This window comes from Akebia trifoliata, chromosome 4 (genome assembly GCF_017979445.1).
Source record: "Akebia trifoliata isolate Shusen 1 chromosome 4, ASM1797944v1, whole genome shotgun sequence".
Lineage (NCBI taxonomy): Eukaryota > Viridiplantae > Streptophyta > Magnoliopsida > Ranunculales > Lardizabalaceae > Akebia > Akebia trifoliata.
Window position 1 is genome coordinate 25,229,360 of NC_141378.1, and position 18,077 is coordinate 25,247,436.

At 37.6% G+C, this 18,077-nt stretch overlaps 3 protein-coding genes and 1 pseudogene across 3 annotated transcripts; 2 read left to right on the forward strand and 2 right to left on the reverse strand.

Moving 5' to 3' along the window:
• Positions 1 to 1,931: 1,931 nt before the first annotated feature.
• On the reverse strand, positions 1,932 to 3,460 carry LOC147404592 (uncharacterized). Its single transcript, XM_086437864.1, has 3 exons — positions 3,371 to 3,460; positions 2,301 to 2,606; positions 1,932 to 1,997 (listed from the first exon to the last, which is right to left on the reverse strand). The coding sequence occupies exons 1-3, from the start codon at positions 3,458 to 3,460 to the stop codon at positions 1,932 to 1,934; spliced, it is 462 nt and encodes a 153-aa protein (XP_086293990.1).
• A 5,498-nt stretch (positions 3,461 to 8,958) lies between these two features.
• Positions 8,959 to 11,856, forward strand: LOC147404593 (ribonucleoside-diphosphate reductase large subunit-like). The gene is made up of 7 exons (XM_086440625.1): positions 8,959 to 9,251; positions 9,832 to 9,908; positions 10,127 to 10,297; positions 10,433 to 10,470; positions 10,575 to 10,752; positions 10,846 to 10,970; positions 11,719 to 11,856. Exons 1-5 carry the CDS (start codon positions 9,236 to 9,238, stop codon positions 10,582 to 10,584), a joined length of 312 nt encoding a protein of 103 aa, XP_086296751.1. The 5' UTR covers positions 8,959 to 9,235; the 3' UTR covers positions 10,585 to 10,752; positions 10,846 to 10,970; positions 11,719 to 11,856.
• On the forward strand, positions 10,728 to 12,264 carry LOC147404594 (protein RETICULATA-RELATED 3, chloroplastic pseudogene; annotated as a pseudogene).
• A 678-nt stretch (positions 12,265 to 12,942) lies between these two features.
• On the reverse strand, positions 12,943 to 16,721 carry LOC147404595 (putative auxin efflux carrier component 1b). The gene is made up of 8 exons (XM_086440627.1): positions 16,492 to 16,721; positions 15,843 to 15,919; positions 15,446 to 15,624; positions 15,273 to 15,310; positions 14,974 to 15,172; positions 13,751 to 13,955; positions 13,573 to 13,658; positions 12,943 to 13,470 (listed from the first exon to the last, which is right to left on the reverse strand). The coding sequence occupies exons 6-8, from the start codon at positions 13,888 to 13,890 to the stop codon at positions 13,301 to 13,303; spliced, it is 396 nt and encodes a 131-aa protein (XP_086296753.1). The 5' UTR covers positions 13,891 to 13,955; positions 14,974 to 15,172; positions 15,273 to 15,310; positions 15,446 to 15,624; positions 15,843 to 15,919; positions 16,492 to 16,721; the 3' UTR covers positions 12,943 to 13,300.
• Between the last annotated feature and the right edge of the window lie 1,356 nt (positions 16,722 to 18,077).

Here is an 18,077-nt window from a genome sequence, read left to right on the forward strand (position 1 = left end):
TTCTACTTTTTCCAATATGCTATCTGCTTTATAACTTCTGTGCCATAACATTCTTCTCTTGCTTTCTAGGCTCATGTTTATGGGACTCTAGCCTTTCTAAAGTGGCCTAAGGCTGAAAACCAAACAACTATCCTGGCAAGAGAGCAAGGGGAGAAAATAATTGTGCTCCAAACTAAGTTGACCTCTTCTAGGTAATTTTCCCGGGAGGTTAGAAAGGACATGGAGGCTAATCTGGCCCAATTCTCCAAGGCCAACCTAGCCTTGGAGGCCTCTAGTAGGAAGTTGACATATCTTCAGGATGTTCTTTAATTAGAGCTAGCTGACTACAAAGAGAGAATGTAACGGAGAGACGTGGAGCTAGTAAAGCACTGAGAGAAAGTGTAACAACATGAGATCGAATTGAGCTCTCTGAGAACAAACGTTGATTCAGCCAGGGCTGCTCAGGCTACGGAGGACAAGGATGAAACCAGGAAGCTTCTAGGGAAACTGCAAACTCAGTATTCTCGACTGGTATAGAAGGCTTCTACAAAAGCCTGCCACGAAGGCTTTGAGGCTGCTCAGCTTCAGTATGAAGAAGAAGATGAGGAAGGGGATGATGAAGAGGACATGGATGATGCTTCTTTGGTGTCTCCTGTCAGGAATGTTCCCTGGACTGAATGCCTTGGGCGTTTTCCCCCCTTCCAGCTGGATGAGGTCATCCTTGATCAGACTCTTTGTGACCTTTTGGAGGTTGGTGTTATCTTAGAATTGAATCCTGCCCCAACCACGGATTCTTCAGCTCAAGCCAGCAGTCCACCCCCTACTCTCCCTTCCAACCAGCCATCCGTTCCTAGTGAAAATCAAAGTGAAGCTGCTGACCCTTCAAGTACTACTACTGAAGATGATCTTCCAGTTACTGTTCCTTAGACTTCTCCCTCGGCTCATCAGTCTCCCCTTACTGATTAACAACATGTTCTCGGCTGTTAAGCTACTACTCTTTGTATTGTCCCAACTTTGGGATCTCTCTTTTGTTTTTTTCCCTTTACTATTAGTGGAAAAATTTTGCATTTACACATTTGCTGTCACAATTGCAATTCTTTAATACATTTTCTTTTACCATTTTTATGTTGCACACACATTCTACTTTTACACTGCATACACATTCTGTTAATCTGCTTTCCAACTTAGTAACTTCTATACTACGCCTTTCTTTTTTTGCTATTACTCTACTCACACTAGTTAAACTGATCATTGCGTACTACTTACGCATACACTGCCATTCTGCTTTTATAATAAGCTCATTCTCACTATACCCTTCTTTTTTTACTATTGCTTTGCTCATACTGATTAAATTGCTCATTGCATACTACTAACACATACAATGTTATTCTGCCTTTACAATCAGCTCATTCTTATGTACAAATTGCTACCCTACTTTCACAATCAGCACGTTCTTACTTTTTACTTTTGCAACCAACTGATTTTGCATTAATAATAGGCTCATTCTTTTGTTCGTCCACATTTTTCCCCCAAGTTCTACCTAAAGTAAGTTTTACTTCAGGTGGAACCTATACTAGGCTAATTCTGCAAATGGCTACACAAGTCACTATCCTTGAAGAAGGCTCTAACTCTACTCTACCAATAAGGACAGAAAAGACCCACGTAAGTCCGGATCCCGACTGGATCCACATAATATTTTTGTTATCATATCAGAGTTGGGCCCCGATCAGTTTCTTGCTCTACTAATGAAAGCAGAAAAGACCCACATATGCTCGAATCCCGGTTGGATCCCTCTTAATGCTCTTAAAACTCATGACAGAGTAGGACCCCGATTAACATCTTACCTTGTCAATGAAGGCAGAGAAGACCCACGTAGGCCCGGATCTCTGCTGGATCCATACAATGCTTTTGTTACTCATGTTAGAGTTAGGCCCGACCAGCTTCTTGCTCTACTAATGAAGGCAGAGAAGACCCACGTAAGCCCGGATCCCAGTTGGATACCTCTTCTCAGCTAATTCCTGCACAGAGATTTAGAACAAGTAAGGCAAAAAACTTATTGATAATACCTTTTTCAAATTACATGCATTCCATGGTCTAGGCAGCTCCTAACCGGACATTGTGACTGTGTAATAGGCTTCCCTTTGGCCCATTTTCGTCACTCTATATGGTCCTTCCCAATTTGCGCCCAACTTGCCATTGTTTTGCTCTTTCGTATTCTAGAATACACGTCATAATACTAAGTCTCCTTCTTGAATTTGCTGGGGACAGACCTTCTTGTTGAAGTAGCCTTATAATCTTTTGTGATAATGCTTCAACCTGACTAGTGCTGCATCTCGCTTTTCTTCCAATAGGTCTAGCTCAGCAATTATCTGTTTGTTGTTTCTGTCAGTCTGCACTACTCTAAACCTCACTGTGGGGAAATCGTTCTCCATGGGAATTACCGCTTCCATTCCGTAGGCCATAATGAATGAAGACATCCCTATAGAGGTTCTAGCGGTTGTCTTGTAAGCCCATAAAACTTTGTGCAAGACTGCTGTCCATATGCCCTTTGCCTCCCTTAGCATCTTCTTCAAAGTGTTTGTCAATACCTTATTTGTAGCCTCAGCTTGGCCATTACTCTGAGGGTACTGCGGTGTGGAAAACAATTGTTTTATTCCATGTTTACTGTAGAATTCTTTGATCTACTCTCTAGTAAATTATCTTCCGTTATCCGAAACTATGGTGTGCGACAGGCCAAACCTATAAATAATATTCTCCCAAAGAAACTTCTTGACATCTTGTTGTCGGATTTTGGCTAAAGGGAGTGCTTCTACCTATTTAGTGAAATAGTTTGTGGCCACCAACAAGAAAGTCAGATTACCTGGTGCCCTAGGCAACGAGCCTATAAATTGATCCCATGTCCGTGGCCTACTAAATCGGTCTGACAAGGGAGTTGAGCTGTACTACTAGCTGCCATATTATCTTCCCATGTTTTTAGCAACTATCACAGTGCTTGACATATAGTACTGCATCTTTTTGTATGTAGGACAAAAAATAGTCCTATGAGAGTACCTTATGCGTTAGAGATCGTGCCCCCAAATGATTTCTATAGTATCCCTTGTGATTTCACTTAGCACTTCCTTGGCCTCCTCTGAGGCCAGGCACCGCAGGAGTAGACCCCCTACAAATTTCTGTACAAAATCCCACCAAGGATAGTGTACCTTTATGCTTTATTTCTGATTCGCCTAGCCTCTTTTGGATCGTTGGGCAGCTCTCCCTACTGTAAGTAGGCTAGGATTGGGCTTATCCATCCTTGGTCTCTTGCAACTGCTACTAAGATAGTTAGTCCGGGCTCGTTTATTGTCGGACGTTCTTGGTAGTCCAACGGTAACTCCCTCCTGTCTCATCCAACCAGCATCGAGGCGATGTAGGCTAGAGCATCTGCATGCCTATTATCTGTTTGGGGAATATGTTCTACTTTTACTCCTTCCGCACGATGCATAGCGGATCTAATATTTTCTAAGTAGAGCTACATCCTAGGATCTCGAGCATCGAACGTCCCATTGATATGGTTCACCACTAACTGTGAGTCGCTATAAACCATTGCTTCAGTTACCCCCAGTCCTGTTATAGTCTCAGGGCGAAGTAACATTGTTTCGTACTCTGCCTCATTGTTCGACGTTTTGAACCTCAGTCTTACCACCTTTTCTATCCTTGACCCGTCTTGGGTGACCAATACTACTCCGATGCCCGACCCTTCGAAATTGGACGACCCATCCACTTAAACTTTCCATCCTGGACCCCCCTGCAGCTCTTGCTCACCATCTACTTGATCTAATTCCTCTACCAATAGATCTATTCTCTCTTCTATTGGGAAGTCTACCAAAAAATCAATCACCACCTGGCCCTTCAACAAGACTCTGGTTTGAAATCAAGCCCAAACTTTGATAGCTGTCCGACCTTTCTACTTTTCCCAGTATAAACTTTAGAGAGAACTCTGTAATGATCTGCACTCGATGTGCCTGAAAGTATTGTGGCAGGCGTAGCGCCATATAGACTAAAACTAACCCTATCTTCTCGAGTCTTGAGTAACGTATTTCTGCATCTGTGAAGGTCTTACTCAGAAAGTAAATGGGCTGCTATGTCACTGTCCCGATCTTGACCAAGACTGAGCTGAGTACATGCTCTGAAGTGGCCAGATACAATCCGAACTCTTCTCCCACTTCTGGCTTTGAAAGTATGGGTGGTTTGTCGAGGTATCTCTTTAGTTCCGAAAATACTTGTTCACATTCTTTTGTCCATTCAAACTTGAAATTTTTCTATAACAACTGAGACAAAGGTCTGTATTATCAGAAGATTTGGCTATGAAGCTATTTAGGACAACTACTCTTCCTACGAGTTTTTGGACTTGTTTCTGAGTCGTTGGGGAAAGCATTTCCAATAACGCTCTAATCTGATCTGGGTTAGCTTCAATCCCTTTCTTCATGACTAGGTAAGCTAGGAACTTCCAGAAAGTCAATGCGAAGGTGCACTTCTCTAGGTTGAGCTTCATCCCCACTTTCCTTACTTGGGCAAAGACTTCTTCCAGATCACTAACATGGTCTTTTTTTCCTTTTGCTTTTGATCAACAGGTCATCTATGTACACCTTTGCTATTCTGCCTAACAAGTCTCTGAAGAACTCCGTTACCAACCTTTGGTACGTAACTTTCGCATTCCTTAAGCCAAAGGGCATCACTTTATAATAGTAAAGCCCCTGCTCTGTAATGAATATTGTCTTATCCTGATCTTCTAGGCTGAGCTAGATCTGATTGTACCCAAAATAGTCGTTCATAAAGGACAACCTCTCATGACTAGACGTCGCATCTACCAATTGGTCTATCCGTGGTATTGGGAAACTATCCTTGGGACAGGCCTTGTTTAAGTTTGTGAAGTCTATGTAGATTCTAACTTTCCCATTTTTCTTAGGCATTACCATAATATTGGCTATCCACTTAAGGAACTGCACCTCCCTTATGAACCTAGACCTAATCAACCTGCTCACTTCTTCATTCATTGCCTCCCTGAACCGTAACGCTAACCTCATTGGTTTTTTCTTGATTGACCTGAAGGTTGGCTCCATATTCAAGTGGTGACAAATCACTTTCGGGCTGATCATTGGCATTTCTTCGATGGACCAAACGAAGATATCCCTATTCTTCCTCAAACACTCTACCAACTCTTTTAACTCTTCTGGCTCTAACTCTACCCCTACTCCTATTTGCTTTCTTTATCCCATATCCACCATCTGAATGCCTTCCAAGCATGGGGGTCCACTAAACTTAGCCTCCCCCACTGTAATTATTATTGTTGTACCTTAGCCTCGAACGACTCTTCCATGCCTAGTGTGCACACTCGAGCTGCCACTTGGTCGCCTTGTACATTCTACATCCCTTGTGGCGTAGGGAATTGGAGGACTTGGTAGTATATGAATGGAATTGCTCGCATCTCATGTGTTCACTATCTCCCCAGAATAGTATTGTATGGTGAACTCGCCTCAACAACCACGAACTTGGTCATCAAGGTTATCGGTCCTGCCTGTACCAACAACACTATTTCTCCTCATGGTTCATTAGATTTCTCGTGAAACCTTATCAGCGATGCTACCGTTGGGGCGAGCACATTCCTACTAAAGCTCATCTTTAAGAAAGCCGAAGCATACAAGATATCTACTGAGCTACCACTATCAATCAACACTCTCTTGAGCATGAAGGTGCCTATTCGGAGTATTACTACCAATGCGTCGTAATGGGGTCTCACTACCCTTTCCAAGTCTTTCTTAGTGAACGCTATCGTTTGCTCCCCAAAGGGTTCATCTGCTCGGTAGGCCTACTCTTTGTTGTAAATATGTAAGCCAAATGCTCAGCCCTCATTCTTTTTGTCTTCTCACTGGTTCTATCCTACCCTGAATTTATGTTCTCCTCTCTAAAGACTACATGTATCACCGCTGCCCCTCCATCATACTCTTCAATAGGTAGCTGATCAGGCCTGCGGTTCTCATCTTGGGAAAAGTCCTCTCTTTGCCTCCTAAGCAGGTCTCTCAACTTGTCCTGCTTTGCCAACCTTTGTAAAAATCTTCTCAAGGCTTGACATCTATTAGTGGTGTGTGCCCGCACCTTGTGATACTCGCAGTATCTCTCATTTTGGTTAATCTGATCTCGAGGAAGAAGTGCGGACCACTCGAAATAGAGTTCATTTGTGATGAAAAACAGGATCTTGTTGGGAGGCATAGCAAAATACGTCCCCCCTCTTCTTCTCCCCCCTTCTTGCTCGAACGGGCTTTTCTTGCCCTGTTGCTATGGTTGATGTTGTTTACTGGGCTTTTTTGCAACATGTATAATCTTGTTCTTTCCCGTTGAGCTCTGTTGATCATCTTCTAAGCGGATGTACTTTTCCTCTATTTCAAACAACTTGTCCGGAGTTTCCGACCTCTTCTTCACTAGGAACCTATACAACCCTGAGCTAGATGGTAAAAAATTCCTGAACGCCACCACGGCCGTTCTCTCGTCACAACTTTCTAAAGACATCGCTTCCTCTCTGAATCTCCGCGTGAGAAGAAAGTCCTCTATTTCTACATACTTTTAATCTTCTCTCTAGCCATGAAAGGCCTCAAATTTAGTTGAAAATCCTTTCAACCCATGCCCTTCTTTTGGATCAACCCTAGAGAAGATTGCCACTCCTCTCTCCACACCTTGAGAGTCTTCTCTACTTTCATGAGAGTCTAACTTAGGTGAACCACTTCAACCTTCCGAGACTTTTCATTTGATCCCTCTCTAACCCTCAAGCCTCACCTTGCACACACATTGGTATATTCATAGGCGAGGAGGAAAATGAGACAATGGTAGAAGTAATCACAAGGAACTGATGAACTCGAAAGCTTGATTAGAATATCCAACTATCGAGACGTACTTGTGAGTTCAAGGACTCGAAGAACTCAAGATCGCCATTATCAAAATTTATAGAGTTGAGTGAGTCTTTGATTTTATTTTTAATTTTAAAAACATATGTAAGTGATTACTTGGTTCAACTCTCAAAAACCAAACTTTTGTTAGAATCGAGGATTTTTAACAAGAGTAGAGGTTCATGAGTTTCCAAGGAATAAAACTCACAATTTCGAGAGAATGCGTTCTCTTGATCTTAAGGTTAAAGTGTTTAACCTAGGTATAAAAATTCTATGAAAAAGGTTCGAGGTGAACCATAAACCTCTTTGATAGTGAACACCAAGTTCCTAGGTAGGAACCTTGGGAGTATATATAGGCACATTACCGAACCACTATAAAATGCTTATCTTGTGTTTGTGAAAATGCCTCAATCAATTTATACTTAGATGAATGCATGTTATGAATGAATACTTTGCTATGTATGTCATGCCATGAATGTTTAGATTCTAAGTAAACTTCAATTGCATTGCAAACTAGAGATTAACCGTAAGAATGGGTATAGGCATATTATTGATCCATTAGATGTCTTATGTCTCGTGTATGTTTTTATAATTCTACAATTTACACTTGAATATTTTTAATGTCGTGAAATGCCATGAATGCTGAATAGGTAAATCGTATTTAAATGTGCCATTGAATGACATGGTTAAATGAATGTTTAAATTCTAAGTGTATTTCATTAAATGCAAATTAGAGACATGAGTTCAAAATCGATGCTAGGTGAATGATTTAAAACACATAGTAAAATTATCAATCTAAGTTAAAATTGGACAAATTGAAAGAAATTTTAATTATCTTATTTACCCCTTCTAGGGCTAGATATGGTACGAAACCCGAAATTTTCAGAAAACACATGTAAAGACAAATATTTTTCAATATATGGGTTAGAAATTTCGACATGGGCTGACTTTTTGTGAAGATGATTTCTATGGTGAAGTGATCATCCTCACCAAAAATAAGCCCATTCTAAAACTTCTAAACCCATCAAAAGTGATTTACAAAAATTGAATGGTCCACAATTCTTCAACTTGTAAACTGGGGTTAGAAAATTCGGAATGGGTTGATTTTTTGTGAGGATGATCTCCTCACCATAGAGGTTATCCTTACAAAAAAAATCAGCCCATTCTAGAACTTCTAAACCATATATTGAAAAATGTTTGTCTTTATATGCATTTCCAAATGTGGTTATACATATACAATGTGAACCATCAATTTTTTACTAATAATTTGTAAACCACTAATGATGGATTTAGAAATTCAGATTGGCTGATTTTTTGTTAGGATGATCTTCTCATCATAGAGATCATCTTCACAGAAATCAACTCAACAGGAAACTTCTAACCCATATTTTGAAAAATGCTTGTTTTTACATATGTTCTTACTAATGTTCATTGGACGCCCCCCATATATATATATGGGTCCCTATCCGTGGCCAACAGTTTGGCAAACATTTTGGCAAACACTTTTTCAAAACATGGGTTAGAGGTCTTGGAATGGGCTGATTTTTGGTGAGGATGATCTCTACGGTGAGGAGATCATCCTCACCAAAAATCAGCTCATTCCAAAACTTCTAGCCCCATTTTACAGGTTGAAAAATCGTGAACCGTCCATTTTTTGTAAACCATTTTTGATGAGGTTAGAGGTCTTGGAATGGGCTGATTTTTGGTGATGATGATCTCCTCACCATAGAGATCATCCTCACCAAAAATCAGCCCATTCCAAGACCTCTAACCCATGTTTTGAAAAATGTGTTTGCCAAAATGTTTGCCAAACTGTTGGCCATTGATCGCTACCCTATATATATATATATATATATATAGGGTGGCGTTCGCTGGCTAATTTTTTGGCAAACATTTGTTAACCGTTAGATAAAACGTAATCTGACGGACGAGATCGCTGCTCTCACGAAAGTTATAAAATTTATAATTTTACAGCGCCGTCCCTTAATTTAACTATATTTCGTGCTTCCTCCCTCTCCTCTTTAAACCCGAGAGAGCAGAACAGAGAGTTCTGTCTCTCTTCGAAGAGAACTCTCTGGTTCTCTCTTCTCACTCACTCTCTCACTCGCTCTCACCCTCTCTCTCACTCTCGCCCTCTCTCTCACTCTCACTGCCTCTCTTTCTCTCTCTCTCTCGCCCTATTCCTCGCTGAAACCCTCGCACGAACGACTAACTCTCTCATTCTCTCTCGCTCTCTCTCTCACTCTCGTTGTCTCTCTCTCTCTCACTCTCGTTGCCTCGCTCATTCACTCTCGCTACCTCTCTCTCTCTCTCGCCCTATTCATCGCTGAAACCCTCGAATGCTTCGACAGAACTGTAAGTTTTTTTTCATTTTTTTTTTTTTTTGGAAATTTCTTAAACACTGTATGGAATTATTCTATGAACATGAATAATTATTGTGATTTGATTTTCGATTTTATTTATTGTGATTTTAGTAAGAATTATTTGAAGACAATAAATCAGGAATTAATTGTTATCCATGTGAAACCCCATTTTAAAATTGTCTAAATGTTTAACTTTGCGGAGAACCATTGATTTTTAATTTTTTTTTAGTTTGTATAAGTTGTTTCATTCATTTTGTAAATTTTTCTAAAATATCTGTTAATTATGCAATGGAAATTTAAACTAAATTTATGTACAAATTAAATTACCAAGTTTGTCTGTGCCTTAGTTTCATTAACAGTGAGTGGGAAATTGAAAAGTGTAGAGTAAATTACTGATGACCCAATTAACTGGTTATTGGGGTCATTTGTCTATTAAACAAATACAAATTTCTTAATCGATAGTTGAATATCTTTTATGCACAAATTGTGTATGGGGGAGACTTGCAAAAGATCCTTTCATTTTATTTTATTGGGGGATAAGTTTATTCTGATCTTATATATGCTATATGTAGGTGCATTTGCTGTATATTTGGAGCCATGGCATGCTGATGTCTTTGAGTTTCTAGATCTCAGAAAGAATCATGGAAAGGTATCGTTGAGTGGGTTCTAAGTTATATGCTTCTTAGCAATACTGTTGTGCTTTAGATTTCCAAGATTATGATTGGAACTTCTGTTTTAACATTAATTGGTTTAATTCTTTTTCTATGTTATGTTTTTTAGACTTAGGCAACACTATTTTCTCTGCACAACAAGAGGAGGGTACTCTTTAGAAGCAATAATGTATCTTTATTTGTTTCACTTTTTCAGGAAGAGAACCGAGCTCGGGATCTATTTTATGCTCTTTGGGTTCCAGACCTCATTATGAAAAGAGTCCAAGGTTATGGACAATGGTCTTTTTTTTGCCCCAATGAAGCTCCGGGTTTGTCTGATTGTTGGGGTGAGGAGTTTGAGAAACTGTACACCCAATATGAGAGAGAGGTAAGCTCAGTCAGCCTCTTTCAAATTTAAATGCCTGTTAGTTATAATGTGATAAAAATTCCCATTTTTCTTGATGGAGTTCAATAGCAGCCCAGGGGACCTAATAGAACTTTCACCTTTATTTTCTGATGACAGTCGTGTTGCCGAGGCTGCTTCAGTTGCACAAAAATTGTGTAAGCTGCCATTACTTTTCTTCAGTCTTCTTTTCTTTACTTAAGGCAGTGGATGTTACCTGAAACCATGGATAAAATGTTTCCTTCTTATATAAATTGAAAAGTTCAAGATAGACATTGATTAAAGAGAAAACAAAGGGCTAGGAGACTGTCTATGGAGAATAGAGGCTATAAAAGTGAAGCTGTACAAAGTTAGCTGGTGGCGTGGAGGGAAACTTTCGAATCTGGTCTTTCAGAAAGGGATTTTGCCACGCTCTATGGTTAAAAAGGCAGCTCGTCAAGGTAATTTGGCAGGTTAACTCATCTTTTTTCCCACTTCAGATTCGTGAGATAAATAAAAGAAAAAAAAAGGCTAATGTATTGGTAGCACTTCAGGTGGTTCTAGAAAAATCTCTGGTATTAATTATGCTGAAGGTTCTGAGATTCCCAAAAGAAGTAGACGGTTTGCTTGGAGAGCTGCAGTGGAAATGAGTATGAGTGCATCGAATCTTGCACTTCAGGTTTGTTCATATCTTATCTGAATGCTAAAGGCCATACTCTCTTCTTTCGACTTTCATTTTTTCTGGAGAAGACACAAATCTTTGAAAGATGCAATCAGTGCTACCCAGCATGCACGGATCACACCTCTCATAGTAGCCATCTTAGCATTTTTAAACATAAAATAAAACTCATTATTCACTTTTTCAATCAGAGATCATGGGTTGGACAACATCCTGTAATTTCTTATTTCTATTGTAATTTTACCTAGAACGGGAAATAGAAATTTTCTTAAACTATCTTATGACTAGATTCACAATCCTAATTCCAGTCTATATGCTCTTTCTTAATAATAAACCTAATACAGCAGAGAAACAAAGGGGAAAATAGAGCAACTATCCTAGATCTGTTAAAATTAATGGAACTTCTCCATTTGTTTTCTCGAACATATTTCACCTATCCAAGGTTTTAATGGAGGAAGTTGTTGGACTTAGTGCTTGTGTTCTTGTGACATGGCATCTCGCCCTAATTTCGGACTCGACGAGCTCGATTTCGTCTTCTCTACTTTTGTTGTTGGAGCAATTTTGAATTTCGTCCTTATGTATCTCTTGGCTCCTACCTCCTCAATTTCAACTTCATCCCCAAAACTCCCTTCGATCTTCTCTACTTGTGCTAAAAATCACATGTTTGAAAAAGGATCTTTTGCTGTAATCGATCGGTTTGGGACTTTTGTGTATAAAGGAATTTTGTTTTCTGTTGTTGGATTTGCAGCTGGACTGGTTGGGACTTCGATTTCGAATGGATTGATTAAGATGAGGAAGAAGATGGATCCTAATTTTGAGACGTCGAATAAGCCTCCACCGACATTGTTGAATTCTCTAACTTGGGCAATTCATATGGGTTTGAGCTGTAATTTGAGGTATCAGACTTTGAATGGGATAGAGTTTTTGTTGGAACCACCCTTCATTGGGATTTAAGGCGTCTTGTGATTTTACGATGCTTGAATGATGTTGTTGGAGGAGTTTCATTCGTGGCATTGGCGAGATTGACGGGATCACAGAAGAAGGTTGTTGACGAAGAGGAGCCAAATGGATTGGTGGAAAAGAAGAAATTGGTGGTGGAGGAGATATCCAAGATTATGGAACCATTCAGTCCAATTCCAAGTGATTAAGAGGTTTTAATGTATCTCCAACAAAAAAACAAATTTATTTTTTTGTTTGGCTGATCTCAAACACTACATCTCTGATTTTTGTTTATTTATTTTATTGAGAATCATGTTCTTTCTAAAACATTCAATTCTGAAAAAAGTTTGCCTTATATGATTAACTTATATCCCCCATTTGCCTCGGCAGATTCCTTATCTGATATGGCTGATTTTCTCAAAAACTCGGCCAAGTCAGCGGGTTCGGATTGGTTTTGACATTTATATATATATATATATATTTTTAAGATCTAACGTTCAAGTTATATTTAATCAAACTATTCAAGCCTTGGCTAATCAAGAAACTTGCAGACAACTCAGCCATATTGCTGAAGCTGTTGAATTGATGCAAGAAATTGCTTCAGGGTCATATTGCTGAAGTTGCTGATTTGATGAAAGATTAAGGAAGAACAGGGTTATAATGTTTTTGTAATATTGAGACTATAATTTGAGCCAAATCTTGTAATCTTTGAAGAGTGTATTTTTATATTTAATAGGGGTGATAAACAATTTAAGAAGTTGGGGTGTAATAAATAAAAGTTTGGATGCCAATAACAGCCATCGTTATATAATACACCAATTTAAGGAATTTATATAATACATCTTAAAAGATATAGACACAACAATTAAGTCTTTTTTCCTTAAACCCCTCTTTCTCTTTGCAGAGAAATAATAGCCGAGAGTGAATAAGAATGCTGAGAGAATTTTTTTTTTTTATTAACAAAAAAAAAAGAAGAAAAAAAATAATCCTTTCCTCTTGAAATTCATCAAATTCAATGGTGGGTGTGATATAATAAAAAAAAGTTGGTGCGGCAATATAAGTTTTTTTTTTTTTTTTTTATAAATGTGATTTCCATAGAGAATTTATTAATGTGAACTTTGTTGATAAAACCCATCGACCTTCTTCATCCATATACATCAATGGAAGTTACTATACTTCTACTATTAGAAACATAAAGACATTGTGACCCAAAACCATGTCAGAGATCAACATTTCTTCTTATAACATAAAGCTTACAAACTCTAGAAGACAGAAACTTGTGACCTATAGATTGGAAGTCTTAGGAGATTAGTAGTCTAAAAACCAATCCTCATGATCGATTAAAATCGTATGATCCTGTAATTCTGATTTTTCGCCTTCTATAGCTGATATCAAAGACCCAATAATATGTAATATAGTGTTGTGATGGGCAATGAGACAATCATTCCAATAGAAGCAACAGCCATTACAGTAGGCCCAGCCACAAATCTCACAAGCATCTCATATGCAGCTAGCCTATTTCCACAACCAATGATCCTTGGTTGCAAAGCCATGAACAAACCTGAAAATTCAAGAAAATTATAAATTAGCCCATTTGTTTTGTGGATATTTTCGTTATCTAGATGTCGTTAAATGAATAAAATTAAAAATAATTTTCTCTTACCAGGACTAAACATTGCCATTCCAAGACCTGCATTTGACAAAATTGTGATTGAATTTTCCATAATTTTGGGTTTCTTGACATCCCACCTACAGTAACAATAAATGGTTAAAGATGTTAGAACAAAAGATCAATCAAAGAAATGTATTAGAGTATAATTGGGGTTCAAGATTCAAAATACCTGCAAGAAACAATAGCCCCACTTAGACCAAGTAAGCTTGCATAAGATTTTGGGTTCTTTATAAGCTTAAACCAAACCATTTTCAAGATCAACCTTAGCATCTCTGAATTCATGGAAGAAGAATATTCAACAACCTTCATAGATTCTGGTTTGGGAATATTTTCCTCCTCTTTGCTACATACCTGCACTGACTGCTCACACACACCTATTTTATTCCAACACCCCAAATCAAAATTCAGTATAAAAAAAAAAATATTCCATGTAAAAAACTCATATCCAAATAATAGTAATAATAATAACCAAATGGCTGAACATCATTTATCCATGTCTACAATTGCAGACTTAGTCAATTGAACATCATTTACATTGGGAGATGCAGATCCCAAGAGAGTAGATGGTATGAACAGGTTGGCATGTCAAACCATTCATGAATTCCATTGGCTTGTCCGTTTGCCGCATATCGAACACCAAAAGTTTGTCATTCTGCATCAAACTTTTCAGTTGAGTAAAATATGATCCATCCAGCATGCAATGTTGTGAGCTCATTTAAGGAATGGATCATTGAAAGTTATCCCAACATCGTATTCATGGAAAACGCATTCCTCAACAATTACTAATTCGACATCTCAAAGTGGCAACACATAATAAAATCAACATATTCTGTTTTGACACAATAAATTTTTCTATCAATCATCGTCAACCACTACTCATTTTACAAGGCCAACCACATTCATCATCTCATTAATAACATGCATCCTCACGCATAATAGACAATTAATACCAACAAACACAATATGATCATTGATCACCATAAGTTCGAGGAAGACTATAATAACTAATAAGGTGTCTTCATGGCATTAGGATTGTTATCGTTTGTTGGGCAGCAAGGAGTATTATTCATCATTTAATACAGTGCTAGTTGATTGAGCACTATGTAAAACCCAAAGTAGGTTTTTCTTCCACTGAGATTTTTCTCTTCATAATGGAATTGATGTGATACATGGATGTCCCTCAATCTTGAGGGACTACGTCAAATCTTTGTGTTTTCTGTGTGTGATTGCATCTTGATTATTTTTCCTTCTTTATTGTTCTTGGTTCAATTTCTCTACAAGGATCAGATTAGTTAGTAAGGATTAAGATAAGATAATTTATCTCCTTGTTCTTATAAAAGTGAGTAAACCTTATATTAGGCAAGATGAGACAAGAAGGAGATACATTAAAACCTCTTAATCACTTGGAATTGGGCTGAATGGTTCCATAATCTTGGATATCTCCTCCACCACCAATTTCTTCTTCTTTTCCACCAATCCATTTCCCTCCACGCCACCAGCTAACTTTGTACAGCTTAACTTTTATAGCCTCTATTCTCCATAGACAGTCTCCTAGCCCTTTGTTTTCTCTTTAATCAATGTCCATCTTGAACTTTTCAATTTAAGAAGGAAACATTTTATCCATGGTTTCAGGTAACATCCACTGCCTTAAGTAAAGAAAAGAAGACTGAAGAAAAGTAATGGCAGCTTACGCAATTTTTGTGCAACTGAAGCAGCCTCGGCAACACGACTGTCATCAGAAAATAAAGGTGAAAGTTCTATTAGGTCCCCTGGGCTGCTATTGAACTCCATCAAGAAAAATGGGAATTTTTATCACATTATAACCAACAGGCATTTAAATTTGAAAGAGGCTGACTGAGCTTACCTCTCTCTCATATTGGGTGTACAGTTTCTCAAACTCCTCACCCCAACAATCAGACAAACCCGGAGCTTCATTGGGGCAAAACAAAGACCATTGTCCATAACCTTGGACTCTTTTCATAATGAGGTCTGGAACCCAAAGAGCATAAAATACTAAAATAGATCCCGAGCTCGGTTCTCTTCCTGAAAAAGTGAAACAAATAAAGATACATTATTGCTTCTAAAGAGTACCCTCCTTTTGTTGTGCAGAGAAAATAGTGTTGCCTAAGTCTAAAAAACATAACATAGAAAAAGAATTAAACCAATTAATGTTAAAACAGAAGTTCCAATCATAATCTTGGAAATCTAAAGCACAACAGTATTGCTAAGAAGCATATAACTTAGAACCCACTCAACGATACCTTTCCATGATTCTTTCTGAGATCTAGAAACTCAAAAACATCAGCATGCCATGGCTCCAAATACACAGCAAATGCACCTACATATAGCATATATAAGATCAGAATAAACTTATCCCCCAATAAAATAAAATGAAAGGATCTTTTGCAAGTCTCCCCCATACACAATTTGTGCATAAAAGATATTCAACTATCGATTAAGAAATTTGTATTTGTTTAATAGACAAATGACCTCAATAACCAGTTAATTGGGTCATCAGTAATTTACTCTGCACTTTTCAATTTCCCACTCACTGTTAATGAAACTAAGGCACAGACAAACTTGGTAATTTAATTTGTACATCAATTTAGTTTAAATTTTCATTGCATAATTAACAGATATTTTAGACAAATTTACAAAATGAATGAAACAACTGATACAAACTAAAAAAAAATTAAAAATCAATGATTCTCCGCAAAGTTAAACATTTAGACAATTTTAAAATGGGGTTTCACATGGATAACAATTAATTCCTGATTTATTGTCTTCAAATAATTCTTACTAAAATCACAATAAATAAAATCGAAAATCAAATCACAATAATTATTCATGTTCATAGAATAATTCCATACAGTGTTTGAGAAATTTCCAAAAAATGAAAAAAAAACTTACAGTTCTGTCGAAGCATTCGAGGGTTTCAGCGATGAATAGGGCGAGAGAGAGAGAGAGAGAGGCAGCGAGAGTGAATGAGCGAGGCAGCGAGAGTGAGAGAGAGAGACAGCGAGAGTGAGAGAGTGAGCCGTTCGTGCGAGGGTTTCAGCGAGGAATAAGGCGAGCGAACGAGAGAGAATGATGAGAATGAGAGAGAGGGCGAGAGTGAGTGAGAGAGAGAGTGAGAGCGGAGGAGAGAGTTCGAAGAGAGAGAGAGAACAGAGAGTTCCGTTCTCTCTGGTTTAAAGAGGAGAGGGAGGAAGCATGAAATACCCAATTTTTAAGGGACGGCGCTATAAATATGTAACTTTTTATCATAACGCGTGAAATTAAATAACGTCCGTTCGATGTCGTTAGATCCAACGCACCCAAAATGTTTGCCAAAAAGTTTGCTAAAAAGTTAGCCCCGAACGCTCCCCATATATATATATAAGGGGAATTCTAACATCCAAAACCTCATGGGGGATATTAGCATTCTCTGCATTTTCACTTTCCAATAATACTCCTACTAATTTTGTCTTTCAATGAAAAAGACAAAAGCATGCTGATCTTTTATATAATAAATGTTTTTCTTTTACATAATAAATGTTAAGGGTATTTAAGTCTTTAGATTTAAATACTTTGTTTTCAATTAATGCTTTGACAATTAATGTTAATATATTAAATATATTTATTAAAGACATAATAAATGCATTTATTATGTAGAATATCAAGATACCCTTGCTTTTTTCACTAAAAACAAAATCAACAGGAGTATTTTTGAAAAGTGAAAGTGTTGGAGAATGCTAACGACATTCTTTGATGTTAGCCTTCCCCTATATATATATGGGAAAATGTTGCCTAATCTGAAGGATCAGGCAAAGCTTGGACTGAAGACCTTAAAAACTTATACTTGTTATGTAAAATAGTTAGAAGTTAACCCTAGTTAAATACTGGGTTTAATCTTATCTAAAAAACAAACTCATTGTACTGTACCACATGTACAAAATCCTTCTCTGTTTAAAATACTCTACTTAAATAAAAAACTCATTAGAATAAGGTTACCCTGAATAAATAAGATTTAAAATCTTACTAAGGGTTTTTTGTCCTACAATGGATTACTATATTGACAATCCTACACCACACCTCTAGATTTCATTGATAAATGTAGATTAAAATAGAAAATTCAAACAATTTTTATTTTTTTATATTTTCGATCCAAGAAATTTGTAAATGGACGATAACCAAGGTCCCGAACTTAAATTTAAAATTCAACAGTGAAAAATAACTTCTTTTTTTTCCAATTTTTTATTTCAAAGTTCTTAGAATTTTATCATCTACAACCCTGTGGTATTGGACCGTGTTTTGGATGCCACAGTTGAAGTGGTGACGAAACTTTCCTTACTGACATAGTGAGGAAAGTCATTTTCAATTTATTCAAATGTGGGTTCTTCAATCTCTATAACAGAGGAGAAAAAAAATACTAAAATCGATAGTTATGATTTTGCTTTTTTACATAGAAACCATTATGAATTTTTTTACTTATTTGGATTGAAATTTTAATCAAT

Coding starts and splice junctions, on each gene's coding strand:
- LOC147404592 (XM_086437864.1), bottom strand. CDS start 3,460: ATGCATCGTGCGGAAGGAGTAAAAGTAGAACATATTCCCCAAACAGAT. Junction 2,607..3,370: donor CCTACATCGCCTCGATGCTG/GTTGGATGAGAC, acceptor TCCACACCGCAG/TACCCTCAGAGTAATGGCCA. Junction 1,998..2,300: donor AAAAGCGAGATGCAGCACTA/GTCAGGTTGAAG, acceptor ATCTCTGTGCAG/GAATTAGCTGAGAAGAGGTA.
- LOC147404593 (XM_086440625.1), top strand. Junction 9,909..10,126: donor TCAGAAAGAATCATGGAAAG/GTATCGTTGAGT, acceptor TCACTTTTTCAG/GAAGAGAACCGAGCTCGGGA. Junction 10,298..10,432: donor ACACCCAATATGAGAGAGAG/GTAAGCTCAGTC, acceptor TTCTGATGACAG/TCGTGTTGCCGAGGCTGCTT.
- LOC147404595 (XM_086440627.1), bottom strand. CDS start 13,890: ATGAAGGTTGTTGAATATTCTTCTTCCATGAATTCAGAGATGCTAAGG. Junction 13,659..13,750: donor GGGGCTATTGTTTCTTGCAG/GTATTTTGAATC, acceptor TTGTTACTGTAG/GTGGGATGTCAAGAAACCCA. Junction 13,471..13,572: donor AATGGCAATGTTTAGTCCTG/GTAAGAGAAAAT, acceptor TTGAATTTTCAG/GTTTGTTCATGGCTTTGCAA.